This window comes from Vipera ursinii, assembly GCF_947247035.1.
Source record: "Vipera ursinii genome assembly, chromosome: 2".
Lineage (NCBI taxonomy): Eukaryota > Metazoa > Chordata > Lepidosauria > Squamata > Viperidae > Vipera > Vipera ursinii.
This window is the reverse complement of record NC_139513.1, coordinates 5794974-5818765: the sequence shown is the minus strand read 5'-3', so window position 1 is coordinate 5818765 and position 23792 is coordinate 5794974. Positions and strand designations below refer to the sequence as shown.

The 23792-nt window shown below is 47.6% G+C and overlaps 1 protein-coding gene across 3 annotated transcripts; it reads right to left on the bottom strand.

The window, feature by feature from the left end:
* Positions 1-1232: 1232 nt before the first annotated feature.
* On the bottom strand, positions 1233-23447 carry LOC310635928 (major histocompatibility complex class I-related gene protein-like). Of its 3 annotated transcripts, XM_083355320.1 has the most exons (9): positions 23302-23447; positions 16114-16389; positions 11528-11800; positions 8394-8678; positions 5148-5249; positions 4360-4638; positions 3269-3301; positions 2403-2436; positions 1233-1350 (listed from the first exon to the last, which is right to left on the bottom strand). In XM_083355320.1, the coding sequence occupies exons 1-6, from the start codon at positions 23369-23371 to the stop codon at positions 4607-4609; spliced, it is 1038 nt and encodes a 345-aa protein (XP_083211446.1). In that variant the 5' UTR covers positions 23372-23447; the 3' UTR covers positions 1233-1350; positions 2403-2436; positions 3269-3301; positions 4360-4606. The 3 variants fall into 3 exon arrangements, with proteins under 3 accessions (XP_083211446.1, XP_083211447.1, XP_083211448.1); XM_083355321.1 differs by lacking the exons at positions 1233-1350; positions 2403-2436; positions 3269-3301; positions 4360-4638 and adding an exon at positions 7649-7921 and having other exon boundaries at positions 5185-5249; XM_083355322.1 differs by lacking the exons at positions 1233-1350; positions 2403-2436; positions 3269-3301; positions 4360-4638 and adding an exon at positions 7649-7916 and having other exon boundaries at positions 5185-5249.
* Positions 23448-23792: the final 345 nt, after the last annotated feature.

Here is a 23792-nt window from a genome sequence, read left to right as displayed (position 1 = left end):
TTTGGAGTGGGTTATCATCAGTATGCTGATGACACCCAGCTTTTCATCTCGACCCAAAACCACATCAGCGATGCCCTCGACGTGATGTCCCGTTGCCTGGAAGCGGTCCAGGAATGGATCGGGAGGAACAGGCTTCAACTCAACCCGGACAAGACTGAATGGCTGTACATACCGGCATGTCAGGATATTCAAATTATTCCATCTCTAAATATCGGGGGCGAGTTATTACCCCCCCCCCCCGTAGATAAGGCGCGCAATCTGGGTGTCCTCTTAGATTCACAGCTCTCCTTAGAAGATCATATAGGAGCTGTGACTAGAGGGGCCTTCGCCCAGGTTCGTCTGGTGCGCCAGCTGCGACCCTATCTGGACCTGGATGCCTTGCATACAGTCACCCATGCACTTGTGACCTCTTGTCTTGACTACTGCAACGCTCTTTACATGGGGCTGCCCTTGAGAACCACTCGGAAGCTTCAGCTGGTGCAGAGTGCAGCTGCACGAGTGCTTTTGGGGGTCTCCCGATACTCCCATATTACACCTCTGCTCCGTGAGCTGCACTGGCTTCCAGTTGCCTTCCGGGTGAAATTCAAGGTGCTGGTGATGACATACAAAGCCCTACATGGCGTGGGTCCGGATTACCTACGGGAGCACCTACTGCCAGCGTCAACATCCCTCCGTCCTGTGCGCTCCCACAGAGGGCCTCCTCAGGGTGCCACCGGTCAGAGAATGTCGGCTGGTGACCCCCAGGGGGAGAGCATTCTCGGTGGGTGCGCCAATCCTTTGGAACCACTTACCAGCTGAAATCCGGATGGCCCCCGACCTTCGCTCCTTCCGGCGTGATCTAAAAACTTATCTATTCCAACAAGCCGGCCTGGCCTGATGGATTTGGGTTTTAAAATTTTCTCACTTTATTGTTTTATTGTATTCTTACTTTATTGCTCTGTACACCGCCCTGAGTCCTCCAGGAGAAGGGCGGTATATAAAACAAACAAACAAACAAATAAATAAATAAATAGTCTATAGGCTCTCAAAGATGGCCAGCTCTCGAAGCCATCGGGGAAGCCCAAAAAGAAATAGGCGAAAGACCCCACCCTTTTCACTTTCACTTTTCACTTTCACTTCTTTGCTCAGAGAGCATCTGTTGTAATATGAGGCCTTCTTTCCCATCAGTCAAGGGTCTTCTCACTCTTGGGCCACTGCATGAAATTAGGCACCTGAAGAGCAAGACCCAAAATATATCCTGGTCCCAGCATTTTAGAAGGGCCCGGAAGGGCCCCTTCAAAGAGTCCGCCCTAATTCAGAGGGCGCTTGTATTCATCTTCTCTTTCCTTATGCTGGGAGTGTCCATTCGTGCTGCAAAAAAGGAGGCAAGGTCAGTTTAAGAGGGAGCCAAGAGGAGGAATCACACCATCCAGGGAAGATCAGCCATGGGAAGGAGCAGCAGCAGCAGCCTCAAGAGAGGGATCAGCTGGGTGGGATTTACAAGAGGGGAGGGGCAGGGCTGGGCCTGGCTCCTGAGGTGGGCGAGAACCTGCCCCACAAGTATGGATGCCTCCCCTCAAATACACAAATTCAATTCTAGTCCATGTTGCCCTCCCCCAGACAAGTGCACATGGATTCATGGCCTCCAGAGATCCCAGGTCTCCCTTCAGCATCTGGAAGGAGGTCCTGTGCGCTCTCACAGGGAAGGCCTCCTCAGGGTCCCACCGGTCAAGGAGTGCCAGTGGGTGATTCCCAGGGGGAGAGCATTCTCTGTGGGCACGCCTGCCCTATGGAATCGGCTGCCGGGGGAACTCTGGATCGCCCCCGACCTTCGTTCGTTTCGCCGGGACCTAAAAACGTGGCTATTTCAGCTGGCCGGCCTGGACTGAGGGGTTTTTAAGGTTTTAAATTCAATTTTAAAGTCTTGGGGCTATTAATTTAATTGTATTTTAATCTGTATATTGTATCTTTTTTAATTTGCCCTGTAAACCGCCCTGAGTCCTTCGGGAAAAGGGAAGTATATAAATCGAATAAAATAAATAAATAAATAAATTCCCAGATGGGATCAAGGAGGGGAGAGAAGCCCCTTCTCCATCCATGACTGCGGGACCCTCAGGAAGTCGCTCGTCTGCCCCCTTTCCCCCCGCCCCTTGCAATGAGAACACTCAGATCTCCTTTCTGCAGGTCTCTGAGCCTCCTGATCCGAGGCAGTCAGAGCCTGAGAGGGCCACAGTCTGGCCTTGCAGGAGGAGAGTTTGGGGGCGGGCAGACCCTTCCTCAGAGCCCCACTGCCTCTCCCCCAAATTCCTTCCCTTCCGGTGATTTCCCAAAGTATCTTCACCGTCAGTTGGTCCTTGGAGTTCAAAGCTCTTCCGTCCCTCCCTCCTTCTCCCCCCATTACAACTCCCAGTGGGGCCACTCACCTGCAAGAGGACTGCAACATGATCTCAGTGCTTCCTGCATTGGAGAGAAAGACACAGAGTGAGTCTTTGCTTTGTCCAGGTCCCCCCCATCTCTCTCTCTCTCTTCACCATTAAACCTCTGCAGCTTCATGAACTTCTCGGGGGACTCTTTTATTTAGTTAGTATTAAACTTCTACGTCACCCATCTCTCCAAGGTGGTGGCTTACAATGAAATGCCATGTAGAATATTTAAAACAACCAATAGAAACCAGACTCAGAAACAGGGTGTTACAACCAAAAACCTGGGGAGCAAGGCCCTTGAAAACCAAAAGAGATTCCTAACCCTAAACCCTTTCCGGAGCGGATCCCCCATCTTCCAGAGTCAGCCAGGTCTCAGCTATGCCACCGGAAGAGACTCTAACCACTGGGGATGGTGGCATTGCCGTTGGTTTCCCTATTTCCCACCAAGGAATTGATGGCTCTTTCCTCCAAAGGCAGCCAGGCTCCACCAGGCAGACTCTGGGCTGCCTCCCCTGCGTGTATCCCACAGGGAGAGTTTCCCCCTCTCCGCCTCAGGAACAAATCAGCGCAAGGAAAGTGGATTTTGTGACCCCTGCCTGGCTTTCATGCCTAAGATGGGACTAGAACTCACCGTCTCCCAATTAGTCTCTCTTGGTGCCCTCACCATTAAACCAGACTGGCTCCAATTCTAATTATTTCACCAGATCCAGACACAGAGGAAACGCAGGGAGGCAATATTAGGAGGGCCTTTAAAAAGTGGGGGGACTCTCCCACTTTTCCTCTTGCCCCCCAACCCCCCCCCCATCCACCCAAAGTCTTGCAAAGAGGCAGAATTGCTTCCACGGCATCGGCTCCCTCCGACTTACCCTGATCTGAATTATTAGATCCTTCCTCACTTCCTGGAAAAGAGGGAAAGAAAAGTGGGTGAGCAAGTTGCTCTCTTGGCTTACAGATGGAAAAAAAACTCAGCTCTTTCTGACTCCACCTACCCTTCTCTCTCTCCCCCCCCTCTCTCTCTCACACACACACACAATCAAAGACAGACAAATACATGGATAACAGTTTAAACCAAACTGCTTTGGCTAAAAGGCATAGGAAAGAATTTTCGAAATGTATGTATGTATGTATGTATATATGTATGTATGTCTAGACAGCACACTAAAAAGCAGAGACATCACCCTGTCAACAAAATTGCATATAGTCAAGGCCATGGTCTTCCCAGTTGCAATGTATGGCAGTGAAAGCTGGACCATAAAAAAAGGCTGAGCGCCAAAGAATTGAGGCCTTTGAACTGTGGTGCTGGAAAAGACTCCTGTGAGTCCCTTGGACTGCAAGGCGATCAAACCGGTCAGTCCTAGAGGAGATCAACCCTGACTGCTCTTTAGAAGGCCAGATCCTGAAGTTGAAACTCAAATACTTTGGGCACCTAAGGAGAAGGAAGGACTCACTGGAGAAGAGCCTCATGTTGGGAAAGGTTGAGGGCAAGAGAAGAAGGGGACGACAGAGAAGGAGGTGGCTGGATGGAGTCACTGAAGCAGTAGGTGTGAGCTTAAATGGACTCCAGAAGATGGTAGAGGATAGGAAGGCCTGGAGGAACTTTGTCCATGCGGTTGCGATGGGTCAGACACAACTTTGCAGCTAACAACAACATGTATGTATGTATGTGTATGTGTATGTGTATGTATATCTCCAAATAGAGCAATTGTTCAGCCAGAGGGAATAGCCAATGTGATAGCTCCAAAATCATTTTTCTAATCAGTTCATACTTAGAGAGCCTTTGAGTGGGAGACCAAGAGGAGAGCCAACTGGCATCCACGGAAGCTCTTCTCTCAAAATGCCTCCTTTTGATCATTATTTTTATGGACTATATAATGGCCAATATCTTCCTTTCCGCCTACTTGGAAAACAGAGCCACGTCTCAGTCAGAGGGACCTTCCACCCAGCTGGGTCTTCTCACCTTCTTGAGGGTTCCTTGTCCCAGATGTTTCTCCTTGGGGGTCTCCATGCCTAAAACAGCCTGCCATTAATGAAAAGAAGCCCTCCTGGCCCGGTCTACATCCTAGGAGAAAGAGGAAGACATAGTACAACTCTGCAGCTTCATGAGGTGCTTTTGTGTTTAAACACACACACACACACACACACACACACGTGATGTTGCCTCTGGTCCCTGCTCTAAATTGGAGATTACATGTAAAGAGGATGAGTTACTCGCTTTGTGCTGCATTTTGACGTCTCTCTGCAAGGACAAAAAACAGTGAAAGCTCAAAAGAATCCACCAGAGATCACCCAACCTCACCCTCTCTAGGAGGAAGAGCCCCAGGAGATATTTCACAGTCCCTTTGACCCGTCAATAAAGACAGAAAGATCTTCAAAAACCAAATGTATCTCCTGATTTGCCCCAAGAGAGACCTCCTGCCTCCGAGAGGGTTGAAGGGAAATGGGGGAAGCAGCAGCAGCTGGGAGGGGTGGAAGGTTTTCATGGAAATCCTTCTCTGCTGCTCTTTGACCAAAGACTTTGAGAAGGACAGAACTATGAGGCCTCTTCCCAACTCAGAAGAAGGCAGGATTGTCCCAACCTCAGCTGAATCGAGACTGGAGTCCCAGCAAGAGGCTGAGATCTCAGAGGCTCGCCAAGAGGGCTGGGAAAACAGGAGAGGAGGAAGCCCTGAAGAAGCTCCCCAAAGGGGGAGACTTGGGAGGAACCTCCCCATCTTTCTTCCCTCACCCATAAAAGAAGATACTTACTGAAGAATACATAGATCCCAAAACCAATCATACCCAGCAGGACAAGACCAGCCACAACATAGAGGATGATGTACCCTATGGAGATCCCCGTGGATTTTGGTTCTGAATTGGGAGAAAAAGCAGATAATTGAAGGAGAACCTCATTCATCCCCGTTGGGGGAGAGACTTAATAGCAACAGCAATAGCACTTACTCATATACCGCCCCGTGATGTTTTACAGCACTCTCTCTCTCTCTGGTTTACAGTCAGCCTGTGCTGCCACCACGTGGCTGTTTTGGGAAATTATACATTATGCTAATGGGACAGTTAATCCCTCCCCCTTGTGATGTATTTCCCCCTTTCTGGGACGGACTTGCTCCTTTGTCCCTAGAGATGCTCCTTCTCCATAATCGGCAGACATGTGATAACCAGCAGACATATGCTCCAGATTCACGTGCAGACGCTGTGAGTTATTACCATCTTCTGACCTTGGAATATCATACAATATCTCCTAACTCACCCCATTTGCTGTATTCTACTCTACATGCAAATAAAGGTATTTCTGGATGATCAAGGTATTTCATGAGTTCTGCTATCTGAAAAGAACTGTTAATAGTGATGGCATCTGCTTATATAGACCACAGGATTCTTAACAAAGGGATTAATCACAGTACAACAGTTTGATTCAGAATACAGCCACTTCCCCTCACAATTTGGGTCCTCATTTAACTGACTTCCGAAGGACGGTTGGAAGGCTGAGTCCACCTTGAGCCAGTCAGGATCGAACTCCAGGCAGCGGGCAGAGTTAGCCTGCAAGGCTGCCTTCCAACCACTCTGCCACCGGGACTCTACATGCAGCCAAAGGACTGGAAAGTCCCCAAATTAAACAGTTTATGGGGCTCCACTTCGTGTTCCTCTTAATGCAGGGGTGCCCAACCCCTGGGGGTGGGAGATGATCTTCCAGGGGGTGCGAAAACTTGGGTTTTCAAAATTATAGTGCACGTGCATAATTCGTTGCTGTTATTCCAAACTTTTGCAATGGGTGTGAGAATATATCCGAAGCGTTCCAGGGACGCGGGGCGCAGAAAAGTCTGGGAGTCGCTGTCCCAGTGGTAGCATGAGGACACCTCGACGTCTCCTTACGAAGTTTCCTTTCCTCTCAGAACAACAGCCCAGATCAATTCTGGGAGTTGAAGTCCACGAGTCATAAAAAGAGCCAAGGTGGCCTACCCCTGGGCTACCCCAATGCATCCTGACTCCGGGTAGAATTGGGCAGTTTGCTTCGTCATCTTTTTTTTCTCCCTTAATTTTTAGAGGTTTTTAAGAAGAGACCAGACCACCGCTTGTCCAGAACGGTATAGGGTCTCCTGCTTGAGCAGGGCGGTTGGAGTATAAGACCTCCAAGCTCCCTTTCCACTCTGTGATTCTGTTATTTGTCAAAGTCACAATTCAGCAGGGAAAAAAAACACGGCATGATTGGCACTGAAAAATCTTCCAAGTCGATCAACGCCGACTGAATTTACGGATGTTTGTTTTCGGAGACCTCCTTCTTTTGGAAATGGATTTTCCAGTCAAAATTGATCGTGCGTGTTCTAGACCCGCCTTAGCCACGGAAGCCAACTGGATGACCTTGGGCTAGTCCAGGGGTAGGCAACCTCGGCTCTTTTATGACTCATGGACTTCAATTCCCAGAATTCCTGAGTCAGCATAGCTGACTCAGGAATTCTGGGAGTTGAAGTCCATGAGTCATAAAAGAGCCAAGGTTGCCTAGCCCTGGGCTAGTCAGTCTTTCAGTCCAGCCCACCTCACGGGGTTGTTTTTGTGGGAAAATTAGGAGAAGGGAGGAGTATAACGTACGTGGGCCACCTTACGTTATTTGTAAAAACAAAGGTGGAAGATAAAGAAACAGACAAGCCATAAATATGTGATTAAGATTCCTTTAACAAGAAGACTGGAGCATGTGCAGAGTTCTTTGCCAGAGGGCTTTTCTGCGTTAGTTTTATGCTGAGCCCTCAGGAATTCCTATAAACACTTGATCATAAAATTATGTGTGATGCACAGTGACGTTTTGTGATTTACAACAGGACAGTGGTGGTTAGTCTCTGCTGGTAAAAACTCAGACCGGTATGCTACATTTTCCTGAAGTCGGCTGAAGTTTATCACTTTTAGTGAAATTTGGGGTTGAGAAAAGGGGCTATAAAACACCTCCTGATTTTTGGACTTTAGGACTTTTAAACAAAAGGAAAAAAATTTTTAGGGTGCTGCTCCCCTGCTGGACGCAGGAAACAGGGGAGGAAGAGAGGATAAGAGGATCTAAGAGCATTTACCTCCCGTATAGATTACTGCAATGCTGTCTACATGGGGCTGCCCTTGAAGACCACCCGGAGGCTTCAACTGGTGCAGAATGCGGCCGCACGGGTAGTGATGGGAGCATCCCGATACTCCCATATTACACCCCTCCTGCGTGAGCTGCATTGGTTACCAGTTGTCCTCCGGGTGAGATTTAAGGTGCTGGTACTTACCTTTAAAGCCCTACATGGCTTAGGCCCGGGATACTTGCAGGACCATCTGCTGCCAGGAATGACTTCCCATCGCCCAGTGCGCTCACACAGAGAGGGCCTCCTCAGGGTACCGTCGGCTAGACAATGTCGGCTGGCGACCCCCAGGGGGAGGGCCTTTTCTGTAGGAGCGCCAGCCCTATGGAACCAATTCCCCCTTGAGCTTCGGATGGCCCCAGATCTCCGGTCCTTTTGCCGCGGCCTCAAAACACTCCTTTTCCATCAAGCTGACCTGGACTGACAGGGATTTTAATTATGTTTTTAATTTTTAACTTATTTTAATTTTAATTTTAATTTATTCTACTCGGCCATTAATTTAATTTTCTTTTAATTTCTGTATTATTGTATTTTATTGTTGTTAGCCGCCCTGAGTCCTTCGGGAGATAGGGCGGCATATAAGTCCCAATAATTAATAAATAAATAAATAAATAAATAAATAAATAAATAAATAAATAAATAAATAAATAAATAAATAAATAAATAAATAAATAAAATTTAATAATCAGAACTCTTGCGATGGGATGTGTCGCTTGCTTAATCCACTAAAGTCAATTCTGTGGACTGCAGGTCCACAAGCTTCAACACTGGAAAAAGCAACTGATTAAATCTCAAGTATGTTCACATCTGGACACATCTGGGGTGAGATTCCTCTCCCACAGCGCTCCGGCCTGCCAAAGAGCCCAGCCTTTCCCTCCCTGCAGCCTCTCACCCTCCAAGGCCACGTCCAGAGGCTTCTGCAGGCCGTCGTGCTCCACATGACACCGATAGCGGCCCCTCTCTTTGGGATCGATCCGGATGCTGAGCCAGTAGTGGTAGGTCCCATCTGCGTTGGGGGCCACGGAGCCATGGAGGGTGTCCGACAGCCAGACCTCCCTGTCTCTCCTCCAGGAGGCATCGATCTCCCTGGGGTAGAAGCCATCCAGGCGGCAGACATGCATCTCCATCCCATCCTCCACCTCCTTTGTCCTGATGCTCACTGTCACCTCTGGGGGCTCTGCAGAAACGGCACCCCCGGAATTAACTCTGAGCGCCTCCAGAGCCTGAACGTCAGTGGAAAACTTGGAGGGGCAGGAAAATCATCCACTACTTCCCAGTCCACACCTGCAGCGTCTCCAAGAGTTTTAGGAAATGCTCCAGATCTGGAAAATGCTCAACCACAAGAACTCCTGATTCTGAGTCCTTCCCAGGGACTCAGCCTGAAAAACCTCTGGGAGCAAATTGAGGGTCCAAGGAAATTCTCTCTGGCGGCTTTGAACTCTGAGTGATCTTGGATTGTTTCCTTCAGGGGAGGGAAACAGAAGCTGCTATTTAGGGGGTTCCTTAAAAATAACCCAGGTGTTTCTCCCTACTTTTGTGGTCCACTTTCACTTCCCCAGATCTGAGACTGTTCTAGGCTTCTTCTTTCCAAGGGACACAATCGCAATTGCAGGATTATTTGTTTTATTTAGCGTATGGCAACGCTTTCAAGAGAGGGACAATGAGAATCAAAGCAGGAGGCTGCAAGGCCTTTTGGAATCTCACCCTGGTTAATGTGGAAAAGAGATTCTGTGGGCCGACGGAGCGTTCCTGAAGGCGAGGAAGGGGTTGTTTTCTGGGGAAGTCACTAAAGTGAAAGAAAAGGAAGCTGTTGGAGGTTTAAGAGAAAGACCCACAGAATCTGTGGGGTTTTTTCCCCCCTCCTCAACCTTGGCCATTTCTGCCCACGTGGAAGAGCTGATAATGCCCTATTTCCGTGCCACAGGTGGCACGCAGAGCCCTCTCTGTGGGCATGCGCGCCGTTGCCCCAGTCCTAGGCCTTCAGCTGGCGTTTATAAAACCTTTTCGCTTTAGGCCTCCGCCGCCATGTGCAAAAAAAGAGAAAAGATTCAATCAATCAATTTCAACTTCTCGCGGGGAAAAAAAAAGATCTCATAAAGTTGGAATTGATTGATTGAACTTTTTAGTCCCTTCCAGTTTGCCGTTACCACCGCAGCCATGCCCACCCAATGGGCCATGCCCACCCAAGTGGCCACACCCACCCAAAGGACCACGCCCACCCAGCACCCAATGATACATAAGTGGGTTTTGGGTTGCAGTTTGGGCACTCAAGTCTCTAAAAGGTTTGCCATCACTGCCCTATTTCATTGTAGGTGCCCCCTAGTGGTGGGAGTGGGAGGTGCATCATCGGATGCCAGAAAGGGAGACCTGTTGTTCTCTTCGTGGGCTGTGGACAAGACACCCTTAAAACTTAAAACAGACCATACACTACTCATTGTATCTGGAACCCAATCGTGATTTAGTTCTCACAGCATATGCAGATGCAAGTTTTGCTTCTGATGCAAGCACTCGAAAATCAACCTCAGGTTTCGTTGTAATGCTAGGTGATTCGATCATAGGGTGGAAATCCATTAGATAGAAGCACATTAGCCTGTCTACGATGGAAGCCGAGTTTTCTTGTTTATCGGTTTTGTGTACTGAATTACTGGTTTATAAACAGATATTACTGGACATGGGACTAACTGTTAATAGTCCATTTCTTGTGTATGAGGATAACCAGGCTGCGATTAAGATGGCAACCAATGCTGCCATCAGGACAAGGTCTAAACATACCGATTTACATTACCTAAATGTTAGACAATGTATTAAGGACAAACTGATACAGTTGGAATACTGCGCAACTGATATTAATATCGCAGACCATTTCACCAAAGCTCAGGGTGCTGTTAAGCACAAAGCCAGTTGTGAAACTTATGGCCTCAGATTGTAAGAAGCAACATATTGTCCTACCCAAAGGGGAGAATGTTAGGCATATGTGTAAGCCTACCTGGTTCGGTTGGAAATATATAAGCCATGATGTATGATATCACTTTAAATGTGATGATTGGCCAAGGGTGTGTTTTCCTTCCAACGGCCATAAGAGGGAGCTAGGGATGTAGTTTCTCTCTCTCTGCTCTCGCTGTTTTTTCACTGTTAGTTACTCTCTTACTACTATTGTTGGTTTGCCACTGTGTTAAACCTGAACAACTATGTTTTGACCTTTGGACCGGTAAGAAGACTTTGTATTTGGAATACTCCTTGGACTGTTACTATTGTTTATCTGTTCTTTACACGAGTATGACCTGGACTGTTTATTTTTGACTGTGCTTTGTATTACACCACAAAGTAAAGTATTTTGTTTTTCACACCTCAGTGTATCTGTGTGGTTACTGTGTGAACTTTGCTACCCTTTTTTGTCTGTGCAACTTCTTGTTAGCTCAAGGAGATCTCTGCACAATTCCTGACACCCTTAATCGATTTTGCCTGGCAGGTAAACGCTGTACTTCCTGGTCCACTTATATAATGGTTCCCTGGCAACAGGAACTAAACAGGGTTTCCCATATTCCAGAGAGGTGCTGGAAGGCAAATGATAATGTCTTGTTAATGGTAGAAGTGGAGACACCCAGTGGTGGGCATGGGTACAAGGAAGGGAGTGAGCCCCCTGTGGGATGTGGGGAGAGTTAATGGGGAGACATTAAGGGTGTCCCTCACACTTGGCTACAGGTTGGCTAATGGGGGTTTCACTGAAGAACCCCAAGTGTTCCTATTGCCTCATTGTGGGCCGTGAACACGACACCCCCGTGTGCTTCTCCTGCTTGATCCACCCAGGCACCCGCCAGGCAGAGGCTGCGTTTCCTGGTCCGTTGAATGGCGGCCCCGCAAGGGGAAGCAAACAGGGCTTCCCGCGTCATGGGGAGGGGCTGGAAGGGGAGGGGGAGGATTCCCTCCTGGGCAGTCAGACAGCAGACCAGGAACCCAAAGGAGCTGACTGTGTCCAAAATATCCAACCATAAAGGAGGAAAATCCGGCCTGGATCCAGATGCTCACCTGTCCTCAGCGTCTCCTTCCTGTAGCACAAAAACTTCTTCAGCCACTCAATGCATTCCCCCTCCAGGTAGGAGATAATGTACTGCTCCAGTCCTGGAAAAGCATTCCATTTCCTCCGGGTCACCTGGGCCTGGGGGACAGAAGACTCCCAGGTGAGGGTCTTTTTATCAAAGGCGATGAAGGTCATCCCATTGTAGCCATATTGCCAAAGTCCTCCTTTGCTGCTGCCAGCCTGGAGCTTACAGCTGACCATCCTCTGCCAAGTGTGCAGGCCTGAAAGACAGACAGACAGAAGGATAGTTTGGGGAGTCCTCAGGACATGCAAAAGCCTCCCTCCCTACAGGAGACGATTTTTTCTTTCTTTCTTTCTTTGCACATTTTCTTCAACTGTTTTCTTGCCTGTTTTATATATCTCTTTCTTTCTTTCAGTTTGTATTTGTTTTTATCTTCTACTTTAAAATTACATGCGTGCTATTCGTTTCCAACTCTAGGGGCCGGTGGTGACTAGACGTCAAAGGTGCACGGAACGCTGTTACCTTCCCATCGGAGTGGTCCCTATTTTTCTACTTGCATTTTTATGTGCTTTCAAACTGCTAGGTTGGCAGAAGCTGGGACGAGTAACAGGCGCTCACTCTGTTACATGGCACTTGGGATTCCACCCGCCAAACTGCCAACCTATATATATATCCTATGTGACCTCCATCCTATGTGACCTCACATTCCTATGCAACTGCCGAGACAAAAACGTGATCCCCACATGCTTCCAACTAAAATTCCATTCTAAAACCTCAGCCGCAAGAAAGGATCCTAAAAAGAACTGAATTAGCCCTAATCAGAAACGAACTCCACAGGAAAAGATTCCTACTAGTCCAAACCAACAGGGACCTACTCACTCTTCACCTCAAACTCAGCAACAAAATCTACCCAGCACTCAAAATCTACCCAAATCCAAACAACTAGCCTTCTGGAGAGCAGAAACAGAAACCTCCCTCAAGGCAGACACACACACACACCAACAAACTCCACAGACTAGAAAAACGCCAAAAGCCCAACCCCTCTTCACAGCAACTCATGAAACGAACAGTACATAACATATGAGACAGGACCCTCACCATAGCAGAAACCAATGTCCTTTCCAAAGGATTCCACTTTGCAGTTGCCCCCAAACGCATCCCCACTGAAAACATCATATGCGAGGTTGAAGCCACCCTAACCAAAATCAACCCAGATGAAGCCAATAAAATCAGACTTGAAGTCACCAACGTCCTCCTCTCCAGCAATCCACCTAGGAAGCAACTTACATAAAGAAGAACAAAAAGCACTCACCAACCTGAGGAAAGACTACAACATAATTATTCTCCCAGCAGACAAAGGTAATGCGCCACTGTGGTGATGAACACATCTGACTACCAAGCCAAACTAGCCAACCTACTCCAAGACTCTGCTTACAAACCTCTAAACACGGACCCTACCACCTACCTGGAAAAAACCACCAAATCCAAAATAAAAGCCTCTCCCATCAGTGAAGAGATCCAGCAAAGAATCATCCCCAGAGAGAAATCATCCAGATGCCCCAAGCTCTACAGCCTCCCCAAAGATACACAAAGAAGGAACACCACTCAGACCCATAGTCAGCTCCATAGGCTCACCTCTACAGAATCTTGCCAAATTCCTTGCCAAACAACTTCAGCCCTACACAGAATCCATCAACTCACTCCACTATAAAACTCACTCCACTTCATAGAAACAATAAAGAAACAAAACCTGCAACCCAGCGACCTACTCGTGAGCTTCAATGTCATATCCCTCTTCACCCAAGTGCCTATTAAAGAAGCCTTGACAGCTATCCAAAACAAATACAACCCCCCTAAGCACATCCTAGATCTGACCAACCACTGCCTAACCAACACATACTTCAGGCACAATGGACAAAGATACAAACAGATAGAAGGAGCACCTATGGGATCACCTCTCTCACCCGTCATCGCAAACCTATACATGGAACACTTCGAAACCAACGCCTTAGACAAATCTGAACACAAACACAAACTCTGGCTCAGATATGTAGATGACACTTTTGCAATATGGCCACACGGGAAAGAAAAACTAGACAACTTCCTCACACATCTCAACAGCCTACACCCCAAAATACAATTTACTATGGAAATAGAAGCTAATAACCAACTCCCCTTTCTGGACGTCCTAATCTACAAAAAACCCAATGGTTCACTAGGACACACCATCTACCGGAAAAAAACACACACCAACCGCTACTTAAACGCACAATCCCATCACCACCCGGCACAGATCAACTCCGTAGCCAAGACCCTCATCTCCAGAACCAAACGCCTAGCCGACAAAGACCACCTGAAAACCGAATTACACATTCTCACTAACGTAGTAATTTCCAACGGATTCCAAAGAAATACAATTACCAACCTAATCCAAAGGAAGACACCCCCCCCCAAGAACCGAGACACAGAACAGGACAACGGCATAGCCCTCCTCCTCTACATCAAAGGCAACACACATAAAATCAGCAAAATTCTCCACAAACACAATATCAAGACAGCCTTCGGCACTGACCAAAAAATAGCCAACATCTTAAGAAACCCAAAAGACAAGATCCAGCTAGAAAACCAAGGAATCTATGAAATACCATGCAAAATTTGCCATCACATACATTCGACAAACTAATAGGAGAATAAATGCACGCATCGCAGAACACAAGAACGCAGTCAAAAAAGAAGAAAAAACTTCCTCCCTTATAATAATAATAATAATAATAATAATAATAATAATAATAATAATAATAATAATAATTAATAATAATAATAATAATAATAATAATAATAATAATAATAATAATAATAAAGTTGAAAGGGACCTTGGAGGTCATCTAGTCCAACCCCCTGCTCAGGCAGGAAACCTTATACCATTTCAGGCAAATGGCTGTCCAGCACCTTAAAGCAACAGGACATGAAATTGACTTTGAGGGAACGAAATTAATCTCCAAAACTGAACACTACAACAAGAGAATAATTATGGAAGTCATCGAAATAGAGAAACACTCCCACAACATGAATAAACGTGACAACGACACCTCCCACCTACCAGACATCTGGAAACTAGCTCTAGTCAATAAACGAGTCGCAGCCACGAAAAGCGACACTGGACCCACAATAACACAGGACACCACCACCAATCACCCTCACCCACCCCATAGACGAAATGCAACCACCATCCAGAAGCCAAACCACAGCAGCATCTCCAGCTGCTGCACCCCCTCCAGACCCCCACACAAAGCAAAATGACACACACCATGAACACAGGACCAGACCACAAACTCAAAGTCAAACCAAAGCCTGGGATGTTACACCACAGCCTTCTGCTCAGGACATTACATCACAAATTCAGGAGGTTACAATGCTAAAGCTCGGGATATCACAACACAGCAAACCACACAGGATGTTTCAACACCGAACTCAGGAAATCCCTACAATAGAGCTCAGGATGTCATCACATAGCCCATTATCCAGGTCGTTACAACACAAAAGACTAACGAGCACACAGCTGGCACCTCAGCCACACTGGATGTTATAAATCAGCCGGCTAATCCCCTAACAATAACCCCATCAACCAATCAAGATGTAACAACACAGCCAACCAATCTGCTTACAGCAACAAAGCCAGCACCCCACACATCCCCACCAGAATTTATAGAGAGACGGCAGCTCTGATCACGCTTCGCTTGCACAAGCACGAAACCGAAGACACCAGCTTGAAGATGACGAGTGGGACCTCATCGAAACGTCACCAAGACACCCTCAATCCTACATGGGAAAAGACACGGGTGCAGGTATATAGGTCTTGGCGTATTTGGGTCTTTTCCCGTGTAGGATTGAAGGTGTCTTGGCGATGTTTTGGCGAGGTCACACTCGTCATCTTCAGGCTGGTGTCTTCGGCTTTGCGCTTGTGCGAGCTTTTGCCTGTTACTCGTCCCAGCTTCTGCCAACCTAGCAGTTCGAAAGCACGTAAAAATGCAAGTAGAAAAATAGGAACCACTATGGTGGGAAGGTAACAGCGCTCCATGCGCCTTTGGCGTCTAGCCACATGACAATGGAGATGTCCTCGGACAAGCGCTGGCTCTTCGGCTTTCAAACGGAGATGAGCACCAGCCCCTAGATAGTCGGAAACAACTAGCACACATGTGCGGGGGAACCTTTACCTTTACCCCCTCTGGCAGTTTAAAAAAGAAGAAAAAACAGCCACTACCACACACTTCTCCCAGAAGAACGAAGCTGAAGCCACCAGCCTGAGGATGACGGATGAGATTTCGTCGAAACGTTGCCCTGATACCTCCAATTCTACGTGGGGAAAAAACCCAAACGACCAAAGATCTACATACAAACACCCGCGAAAACCTCAGAAAACAAATACACACACACACACACACACACACACACACACACACACATAAATAGGCCTTTCTCATGGAAGGGATCTCACTTCTCCACCGCCCTCCCCCATGGTTCCAGGGGGGAAGGGAATATGGGGCAGGAGGAGCCACCTGACCCATCACTCACCTTTGCTATGATTGTAGCGAATCATCAGGTTCCCCAGGTCTTCTCTGAAGTCCTTCTCATTCTTACGTAATAACGTGCTGTAATTGTACCAGTAATTGGGGTGCTCCTTCTTCACCTTCTCCACCCAGGAGACCCGAGGCTGGAACGTCTGGTTGTGGCTGTCGTAGTGAGCAAAGACCTGATCGTCCACGTACCCCAGAACAGCAAAATGGGCCAATTCCTGACTGGGGTCCGAGATGGAGGTGTAGATATATTTCAGGGAATGCAAAGAGGAGCCTAGAAGGGATCCAGAGAAGCAAAGTTAGGGGGCTTCCGCTCAGGAACCCTGATCCTATGGGGCACAGCTGGCTCCATCTTAGGGTCTGGGGAGGAAGAAGAAACCTGGTTGGGGAGGGAGGCAGAGAAAGAAAGGGGAAAGGAAAGGGGAGGTGATGCGAGAGGAAGAGGAGGCAGAGGGTGAAAAACGGAAGCCACTTTTTGGGAGGACTGAAAGGCTAGAGGGCGGAGACCTTTGGGGTGAGAGAGAAGGGGAAGGAAAAGCAGGGCCAAAGGAAGAGTAGACCCCCCCAAACTCTACTTGACCCCCCCCTCAAATGTGCCTCTTTCCAGCAAGGCTCCCCTAGATGTCTCAGTCTCTGCCCCGAGGAGGCTCCCGAGAGGGGAGAAGGGAGTCCCAACCCCAATGCAGAAGGAAACCCCACTTGGTCACCCCCAACTTTCAAATAATCTCACCCCACTGAGGGCCAACCTGCTGAGGGGAGTCAGCTCCCCAGCGAAGGAAGTAATTAAAAGGGCAGGAAAATATATTTCCTAAAAAAAGATATTGAAGAACCAGGAAAGCACGCCTGGTTTGCTTAATAGCCCTAGCTCTCCCTCCCCCAAGTTCTATGGACATGCAAATGTGAGCCATCGAGGAGGTTGGAGTGTCAATGCTGCTAACATCGAATGTTATTGCTTGACAAGAGATGAAGAAGTAGCTATTTCATATGTTAAACTTGTGTACTGCTTTAAGACTTGTGTATTGCTTTAGTTTAAAGGAGTGAAGAGTAGGAATGCACTTTCAAGGTCATTTGTCTCTCTAAAGAAGGTAAGGTTTGGCGGCTCTTCTAACCGAAGGGAAACTGATTCTTTAAATTAATTGGAGAATATGATTGATCAATGACAAAATTAGAAAGGTGGAGAATTGTGTTTTAATATATTGTGCAAGGGTCGGAGATTTCAGATTCCAGCTTCCTTCCAGCAAGCCTTTGCCGGTGTATTAGGCTAATAAAGGACTTTTAAGGTAAACAGTGCCTCGGAGTCACTTGAAAAGCCCATAGACGGAAACTTGACATCGAGCTAGAAGCTGAGGAAGACAAAGGCCTACTACATACTACATACTACATACATCTACATACTCCAGCCCCAGGGAAGCAGGGGCTGGGACATACCCACAACCATCAAGAATCCTAGAAGAGCACAACTGGACTCAGGTCAGGATACGTGACACAGGAAATAGCCTCAAGCAGGAACATGAAATAACCAAACAATAGAGTCCGGGGGGGGAGGTATAAAAACCCACTATCAACATGTACTCAGTCCTTTTTTTTCCTGGATCCATCTTCCTGTCTAGCTTTCCTCTGCAATAAACTATAACCCTCTTCCCAAAGTAATCTCCATGTTGTTTATCCCCAGCTTGGATGGAACCATGATGAAGACTTTTCTTCCTACAATGCATTATTAATAGGTAAAGATTTGAGGGGAGATTTTGTTAAATGGGGGGGCAGGGAGAGAAAGAGGGATCCAGGAAGGAGCAGAGGCCACGGGACCCTTGGGGGAGCGAAGAGAGCAGCAACGGAGCCATGAAGCCATCTTCCTTCTCATGCCCAGCTGGGAAATTCCCTCTCCTGTCCCAGAGTTCAGGCAACTGAGTAGGAATTGGATTTGAACTCAGCACTCGGTGGGGTCCATTCCACTCGTTGAAGCCACTTGGAGCTTCTGTATGCCTTCGGTACAAATGGGCGTGGGACCTTCTTCGAGCCGCTGAAAGGACTGTGTTGTAAACAGCAAATAAGGTAAAGGTAAAGGTTCCCCTGCACATGCATGCTAGTCGTTTCCAACTCTTGGGGCCGGTGCTCATCTCTGTTTCAAAGCCGAAGAGCCAGCGCTTGTCCGAGGATGTCTCCGTGGTCATGTGGCCAGCATGACTAGACGCCAAAGGCGCACAGAATGCTGTTACCTTCCCACTGTAGTGGTCCCTATTTTTCTACTTGCATTTTTACGTGCTTTCAAACTGCTAGGTTGGCAGAAGCTGAGACGAATAACAGGCGCTCACTCTGTTATGTGGCACTCGGGATTCGACCCGCCAAATTGCCAACCTTCTGATTGACAAGCTCAGCGTCCTAAACCACTGAGCCACCACGTCCCTGCAAACAGGAAATAGGTGGTACCATATCCCTCCCTGTCTTTTTGAGAGAGGGCTGTTCAATTATAGGGCTGTATGACCCCCTTTCAAACCAGGGGTCCTTTCTGTCCAGAATGTGGACTTTGCTGTCTTCAAAAGAGTGACCCTTGTCTTTCAGATAAACTGACACATTTTGTCCTGATAGGTTTGTTCTCCTAGGATGGACACCAGCAATGGCCTATGGGCAACACAGTCCTTTCAGCAGCTTCAAGGAGGTTCCCATCCCATTTGCAATAACAGGTAGTCCTTGAGGTAATGGCCAGCGGAGCCCAAAATTGACATTGCTAAAGTGAGAAATGTGCTAAGCGAGTTCTGCCCCATTTGACAACTTGTCTTGCCGCGTTTGCTAAGTGAATCACGGCCGTTCTCAAATTAGTAACAGGCTTGTGAAGTGAATTTGACACTTTGCTTATCAGAAGTTTGCAAAAAGGGATCGTGTGACTCTGGGACACTGCAACCGTCATAAAGATGAACCAGCGGTCAAGATGATGTAAAAAAAAATATGAACCAGCGGTCAAGCATCCAAATAGAAATCCCGATGCTGCAATGGTCGTAAATGTGAAAAATGGGCTGTAGGTCAAGTGGCCTCAAGGAGTCTCAGAGAGAGCGCTAACGACCAGATGACTACAAGGAACATAAATCCTTCTGCCTTCCACCGTTCATTCACAACTGAAGCTGCTGTCCTTCCGAGGTCAGTAAAATGAGGACCTAGATTGTTGGGTTCAATTTGTTGACTTTGTAAACCAGGAGTCCCCAACCTATGGTTCACGACCCGGTACCGGGCCGTGGCCTATTGGCCACCAGGCTCCAGGAATAGCTGGCGAGCCCTGCCCCACTCACAGTAGCACCGCTGCATGGGCAGTAGCGGCCCCATTTGCGCATGCGCGGGGACGCTAGCACTGCTGCCAGGGACACACAGGCGCCGGCGGCCCTTTTGCGCATGCATGCACGCACACAGCCTGTTTGCACATACGAGTGCACACGCACACGTCCCTGCTGCTCCTTTTTCCTTTTGGACCGCCAAAGCAGAAAGGTTGGGAGACTCTACTGTAAACTGCTTAGAGGGGACTGTAAAGCACTGTGAAGCAGTATGCAGCTAGTCCTTGACTTACAACAATTCATTTAGTGACCATTCAAAGTTACAACATCACTGGAAAAAGTGAGCTAAGATTACTTTTCATACTTATGACCAGTGGGTTTTTTTTTTGGCATAGAACACACCAGAACAGAGTTCCGGCATCTTTTTTTTGACAGATTTTCCAAGTTTTAAAAGTAACTTTTGAAAACTTGATGTTTGGTCCATGTGGACTTGAATCTCCCTGTTGAGCGAAGCAGCCCAGTGGCAAAATCATTAAAACGGTGCATGCGGGCTGCTTGTGTGTCGAGTCTGATGCATGCGTACTTCGTCTGCACTGGTTGTGATGGCACTGCTTGGCTTGTGGCTGGTTGTGTGGTCACACACAAAGTGCTTACTGCAGGCAGCAACCAGGGCTTTTTTTGTCATAGAACGCTCAGAACGGAGTTCCGGCACCTTTTTTGGATGGAACCTTGTAGGGTAGGCAAGGCGGATTGTATGATGTGTGAATTCCGGCATCTTTTTCTTTTACAAAAAAAGCACTGGCAGCAACCATTATATTTTGTTACACAACTAATATGTGTGGGCGTGCAAACAGTGAATGACCACATGTGAAAGGTAAATAATTTCTTTAGTTTAAAAAATCATCGGTGAATTGAAAATCTTTTAATTTTTAGTGTAAAATTTACTATGAACATCTGCCTTAAGTACAATAAATTAAATTTAAGTTAAAAACTGAATATATGATTTTTTAAAATAAAAGATTAACAAGATGTGAGCTCCAGCACCTTTTTTCTTACAAAAAAAAAAACACACTGCTTACGACCATTGCAGCATCCCCATGGGTCATGTGATCAAAATTCAGACGCTTGGCAACTGACTTGTATTTATGACAGTTGCAATGTCCAGGAGGTCACGTGATCAACTTTTGCGACTTTCTGACAAGCAAAGTCAACGGGGAAACCAATTTCATTTAACTGTGTTACTAATTTACCAACTGCAGTGAGTCCCTGAACAACCGTGGGAAGAAATGTCATAAAATGAGGCAAAACTCATTTAACAAATGTTTCGCTTAACAACAAATTTTGGGCTCAGTTGTGGTTGTAAGTTGAGGACTACCTGTATGACTCTAAGTGCTATGGCTATTCTTGGATGTGGAGCCAAAGTGTCTTCAAGGAAAACAAAGAAAGTCCTTCGGGACAAAATAATCAAAGGAAAATAAGATGTGCCCGACAAATCAGTTTGTCAAGGAATTGAGCAGCCGGTGACCAAATGAAGTCAAAGAAACTGACACAAACGTGTAGTTTTATACAAATAAATACATTTTACAATCTATATTTACAGCAGACAAGACGGTCAGGAAAAAAGAGGAGCATCATGAGGTAAATCAAACAGCGTACAGAGAACACACAGAAGAAAAAGGCGGGAAAAAAGGAAAACTCCCCCTTTACACTCACACCAACCAATCACAGCGTGGATTGCCTCCCGCAGGAGCTGGCACTCACCAGCCAATCAACTGCAACTGTGTGTCCTGGCCCATTATGCAATTTTACTGTTCCAGCTACTACGTTTAAATATCTTAAGATCAGTTAACCCAGGGGTCGGCAACCTCGGCTCTTTTATGACTCGTGGACTTCAACTCCCAGAATTCCTGAGCCAGCTATGCTGGCTCAGGAATTCTGGGAGTTGAAGTCCACGAGTCATAAAAGAGCCGAGGTTGCCGACCCCTGAGTTAACCTGAAAAATCAGCAAAGAAGCGGCTCGAATTGAAAAAAGAGACCATTGTGATCTTCAGATCAGGAATTCTTCCAGGGCACCAAAGAGTTTAAAGATCATTTTAAGGATCATTTGGCAAGACCTGCACAGCCCAGGAAAAGAAACACTCCCACTGCCCAGTCCCTCCAGTATGGTCTCCCAGGCCTTCCCAGTCCCAAGGCAAAGGCCTCGGCCTCCTTCTTCCTTCTCCCCTCCCATTACACAATCCCAGTGGCTTCTCAGGGCTTTTGGGGAGAGGGATCCCCAGATCCACTTCCTGCTCTGGAGAGATTTTAGAATCCAAAGGGATCAGAGCTTTTCTCCGACAGAAGGAGTGGGGATTGGACCTTCCGTGATCCAGAATCGGCTTCTTCCCCTCGTGGGGCTGAGCAGTGAGGAAGTCTGAATCTGCCTGAGAGGAGAAACGTGTGAATGCAACGCAGGTTGGGCTTCGTCACAATCGTGAATCCTCCTCAAGTCAGGAATGGTTGGTCAGTTTGGGCCTGTCTGTGTCCAAACAAGCCCTTCATTTCATGATCACCATCCACAGTAGCTTCTCTCCTTCTGCCTCCAACTCACCCTATTTAATGGTTCTTTTTTATACCTTTTGGAAAGCTGCTCCATCGATAGTTTCTCTGAGCAAACAAGCAGGAAACACCCCAAGACCCCCTTTCTAATTACTAAGGAATAATACATTTTAAATATTTTTAGTTTTGCAAGCTGTCCCATGGTGGTGGCTTCTGAAATGGAAGGAGGAGTCCTGCCTGTCCTAGAAAAACAGCCCAGGATAATACTGGGATTTAGGACTGGGAGGTGGGGGGGGAGATCGAGGAGGAAGTGACAAGAAAGAAGGACGAGTCTTTAGGAAGTTCATTCAAGGAAAGCTTCTCTGTACATTCTTATCCTGCTTTACAGGAAGTCCTCGACTTAACAACAGTTCGTTTAGTGACCGTTCATAGTCACAAAGGCACTGAAGGAAATGACTTCTTCACAGTTGCGAACTTGGCAGCATCCCCACGATCAGGCGATCAAAACTCAGAGGCTTGTCAACTGGTTCATACTTATAACGGTTGCTGTGTCCCAAGATCATGTGTGATCCCCTTTTGCGACCTTCCGACAAACAATGTAAATGGGGAAGCCAGACTCACTTAGCAACCGGGCTACTCACTTAGCAAGTGCAGCGATTTGCTGAACAGTTGAGGCTAAGCTTGTAAGCCGCCCTGAGTCTTCGGAGAAGGGCGGGATATAAATGGAATTAAAATAAAATAAAAGAAAGAAAGAAAGGCCATAAAATGGGGCAAAGCTCACTTCACAAACGTCTTTATTTAACCGTGGAGTTTTTGCTCTCAACTGTGGCCGTAAGTCGAGGACTACCTGTATTCACAGGGCAACCTTAACCCAATGGCTCCATTGCACCAGCCTCCGGGTCTGCCAATACACGGAACCCAGTCGAACCCAGCACCAGAAGCCACAAAGAGCAAAAAAAAGCCTCTTGCCAAAGGCAGGAAAAAAACAACAACAAGCGAGGCGGAGGGGTTGTGCGAAGGCAGCCAGAAGGTTCCTGAAGTGACCTAATCTCGGGCAAGCGCTGCTTTCCGACAACCTCCACTTTGGGGGAGGGAAAGAACTGCGCTTGGGGGGGCGCTCAGGTAGACTTGACTGAGCTGTGGAGGGGGGGCACCTTTGTCCTGTTCCCAGAGTGGGGTTGGGGGGGTGGGGTGGGGGGGAGTGGCAGCTTTGGGGCCTGATCTCGAAGTGGCCAGAGTGGGGAGGGGGAGCGGACTAGAAAGAGGACCGAATCAGGATTCTCTTCCTGGGAATAAACTTTTGGGAGAGGAGAGAAAGTTTCCTTGGCAGATAAAAGGGAAAGGAACACCCAATCCCCCCACCCCACTCGGCCCCCGAAGGGACTCACCGAAACAGCTCTCCCGAGGGGCGGCCGTCACCAATACTAGGAGCAACAGGAGCGCAAAGATCAAAGCCATCCTGGCCGCGATCCTCCAGCCGCGCTCCGTTTCCCGGAAGCCGCAGCCAGAGAAAAAAAGCGCCTGGCGTTGATCAACAAGCCCAAACAATCCAGAGCACGCCGGCGATTGGGCGAACTCAACCAATGGGAAAAAAAAGAAAGTTCCCTTGTCGTCATTGTTGCTGGGCAGACATCCAGACGCAATTCGAGGGACGGTGCTGGTGGGGGTGGAAAGGAAAAGGAAAGTTCCATCGGGAAATCCCCTTCCAGGGATTCCGCCTTTTGGTGGGAGGGGCAGAACTGCGGGGCTGGGAAAAGCGGGAGGGTCCTCTGGGCTGTTGATCCAACCGGGCGGGTGGGCCTTCTTTCCCGCCATTTAGTCCTGCAGGTTGAGGTTTGTGGATGCGCTTTAATGCGCTCTGCCATTAAAGTAATTAATA

Excerpts from the sequence above, each read along its gene's own strand:
- LOC310635928 (XM_083355320.1), bottom strand. The coding sequence starts at position 23,371 with ATGGCTTTGATCTTTGCGCTCCTGTTGCTCCTAGTATTGGTGACGGCC. Across the intron at positions 5,250-8,393 it reads TCTGGACGTGGCCTTGGAGG|AACCAAAATCCACGGGGATC; the intron begins GTGAGAGGCTGC and ends CTCCCAATTCAG. Across the intron at positions 4,639-5,147 it reads TGGGATCTATGTATTCTTCA|AGAGACGTCAAAATGCAGCA; the intron begins GTAAGTATCTTC and ends TTGTCCTTGCAG.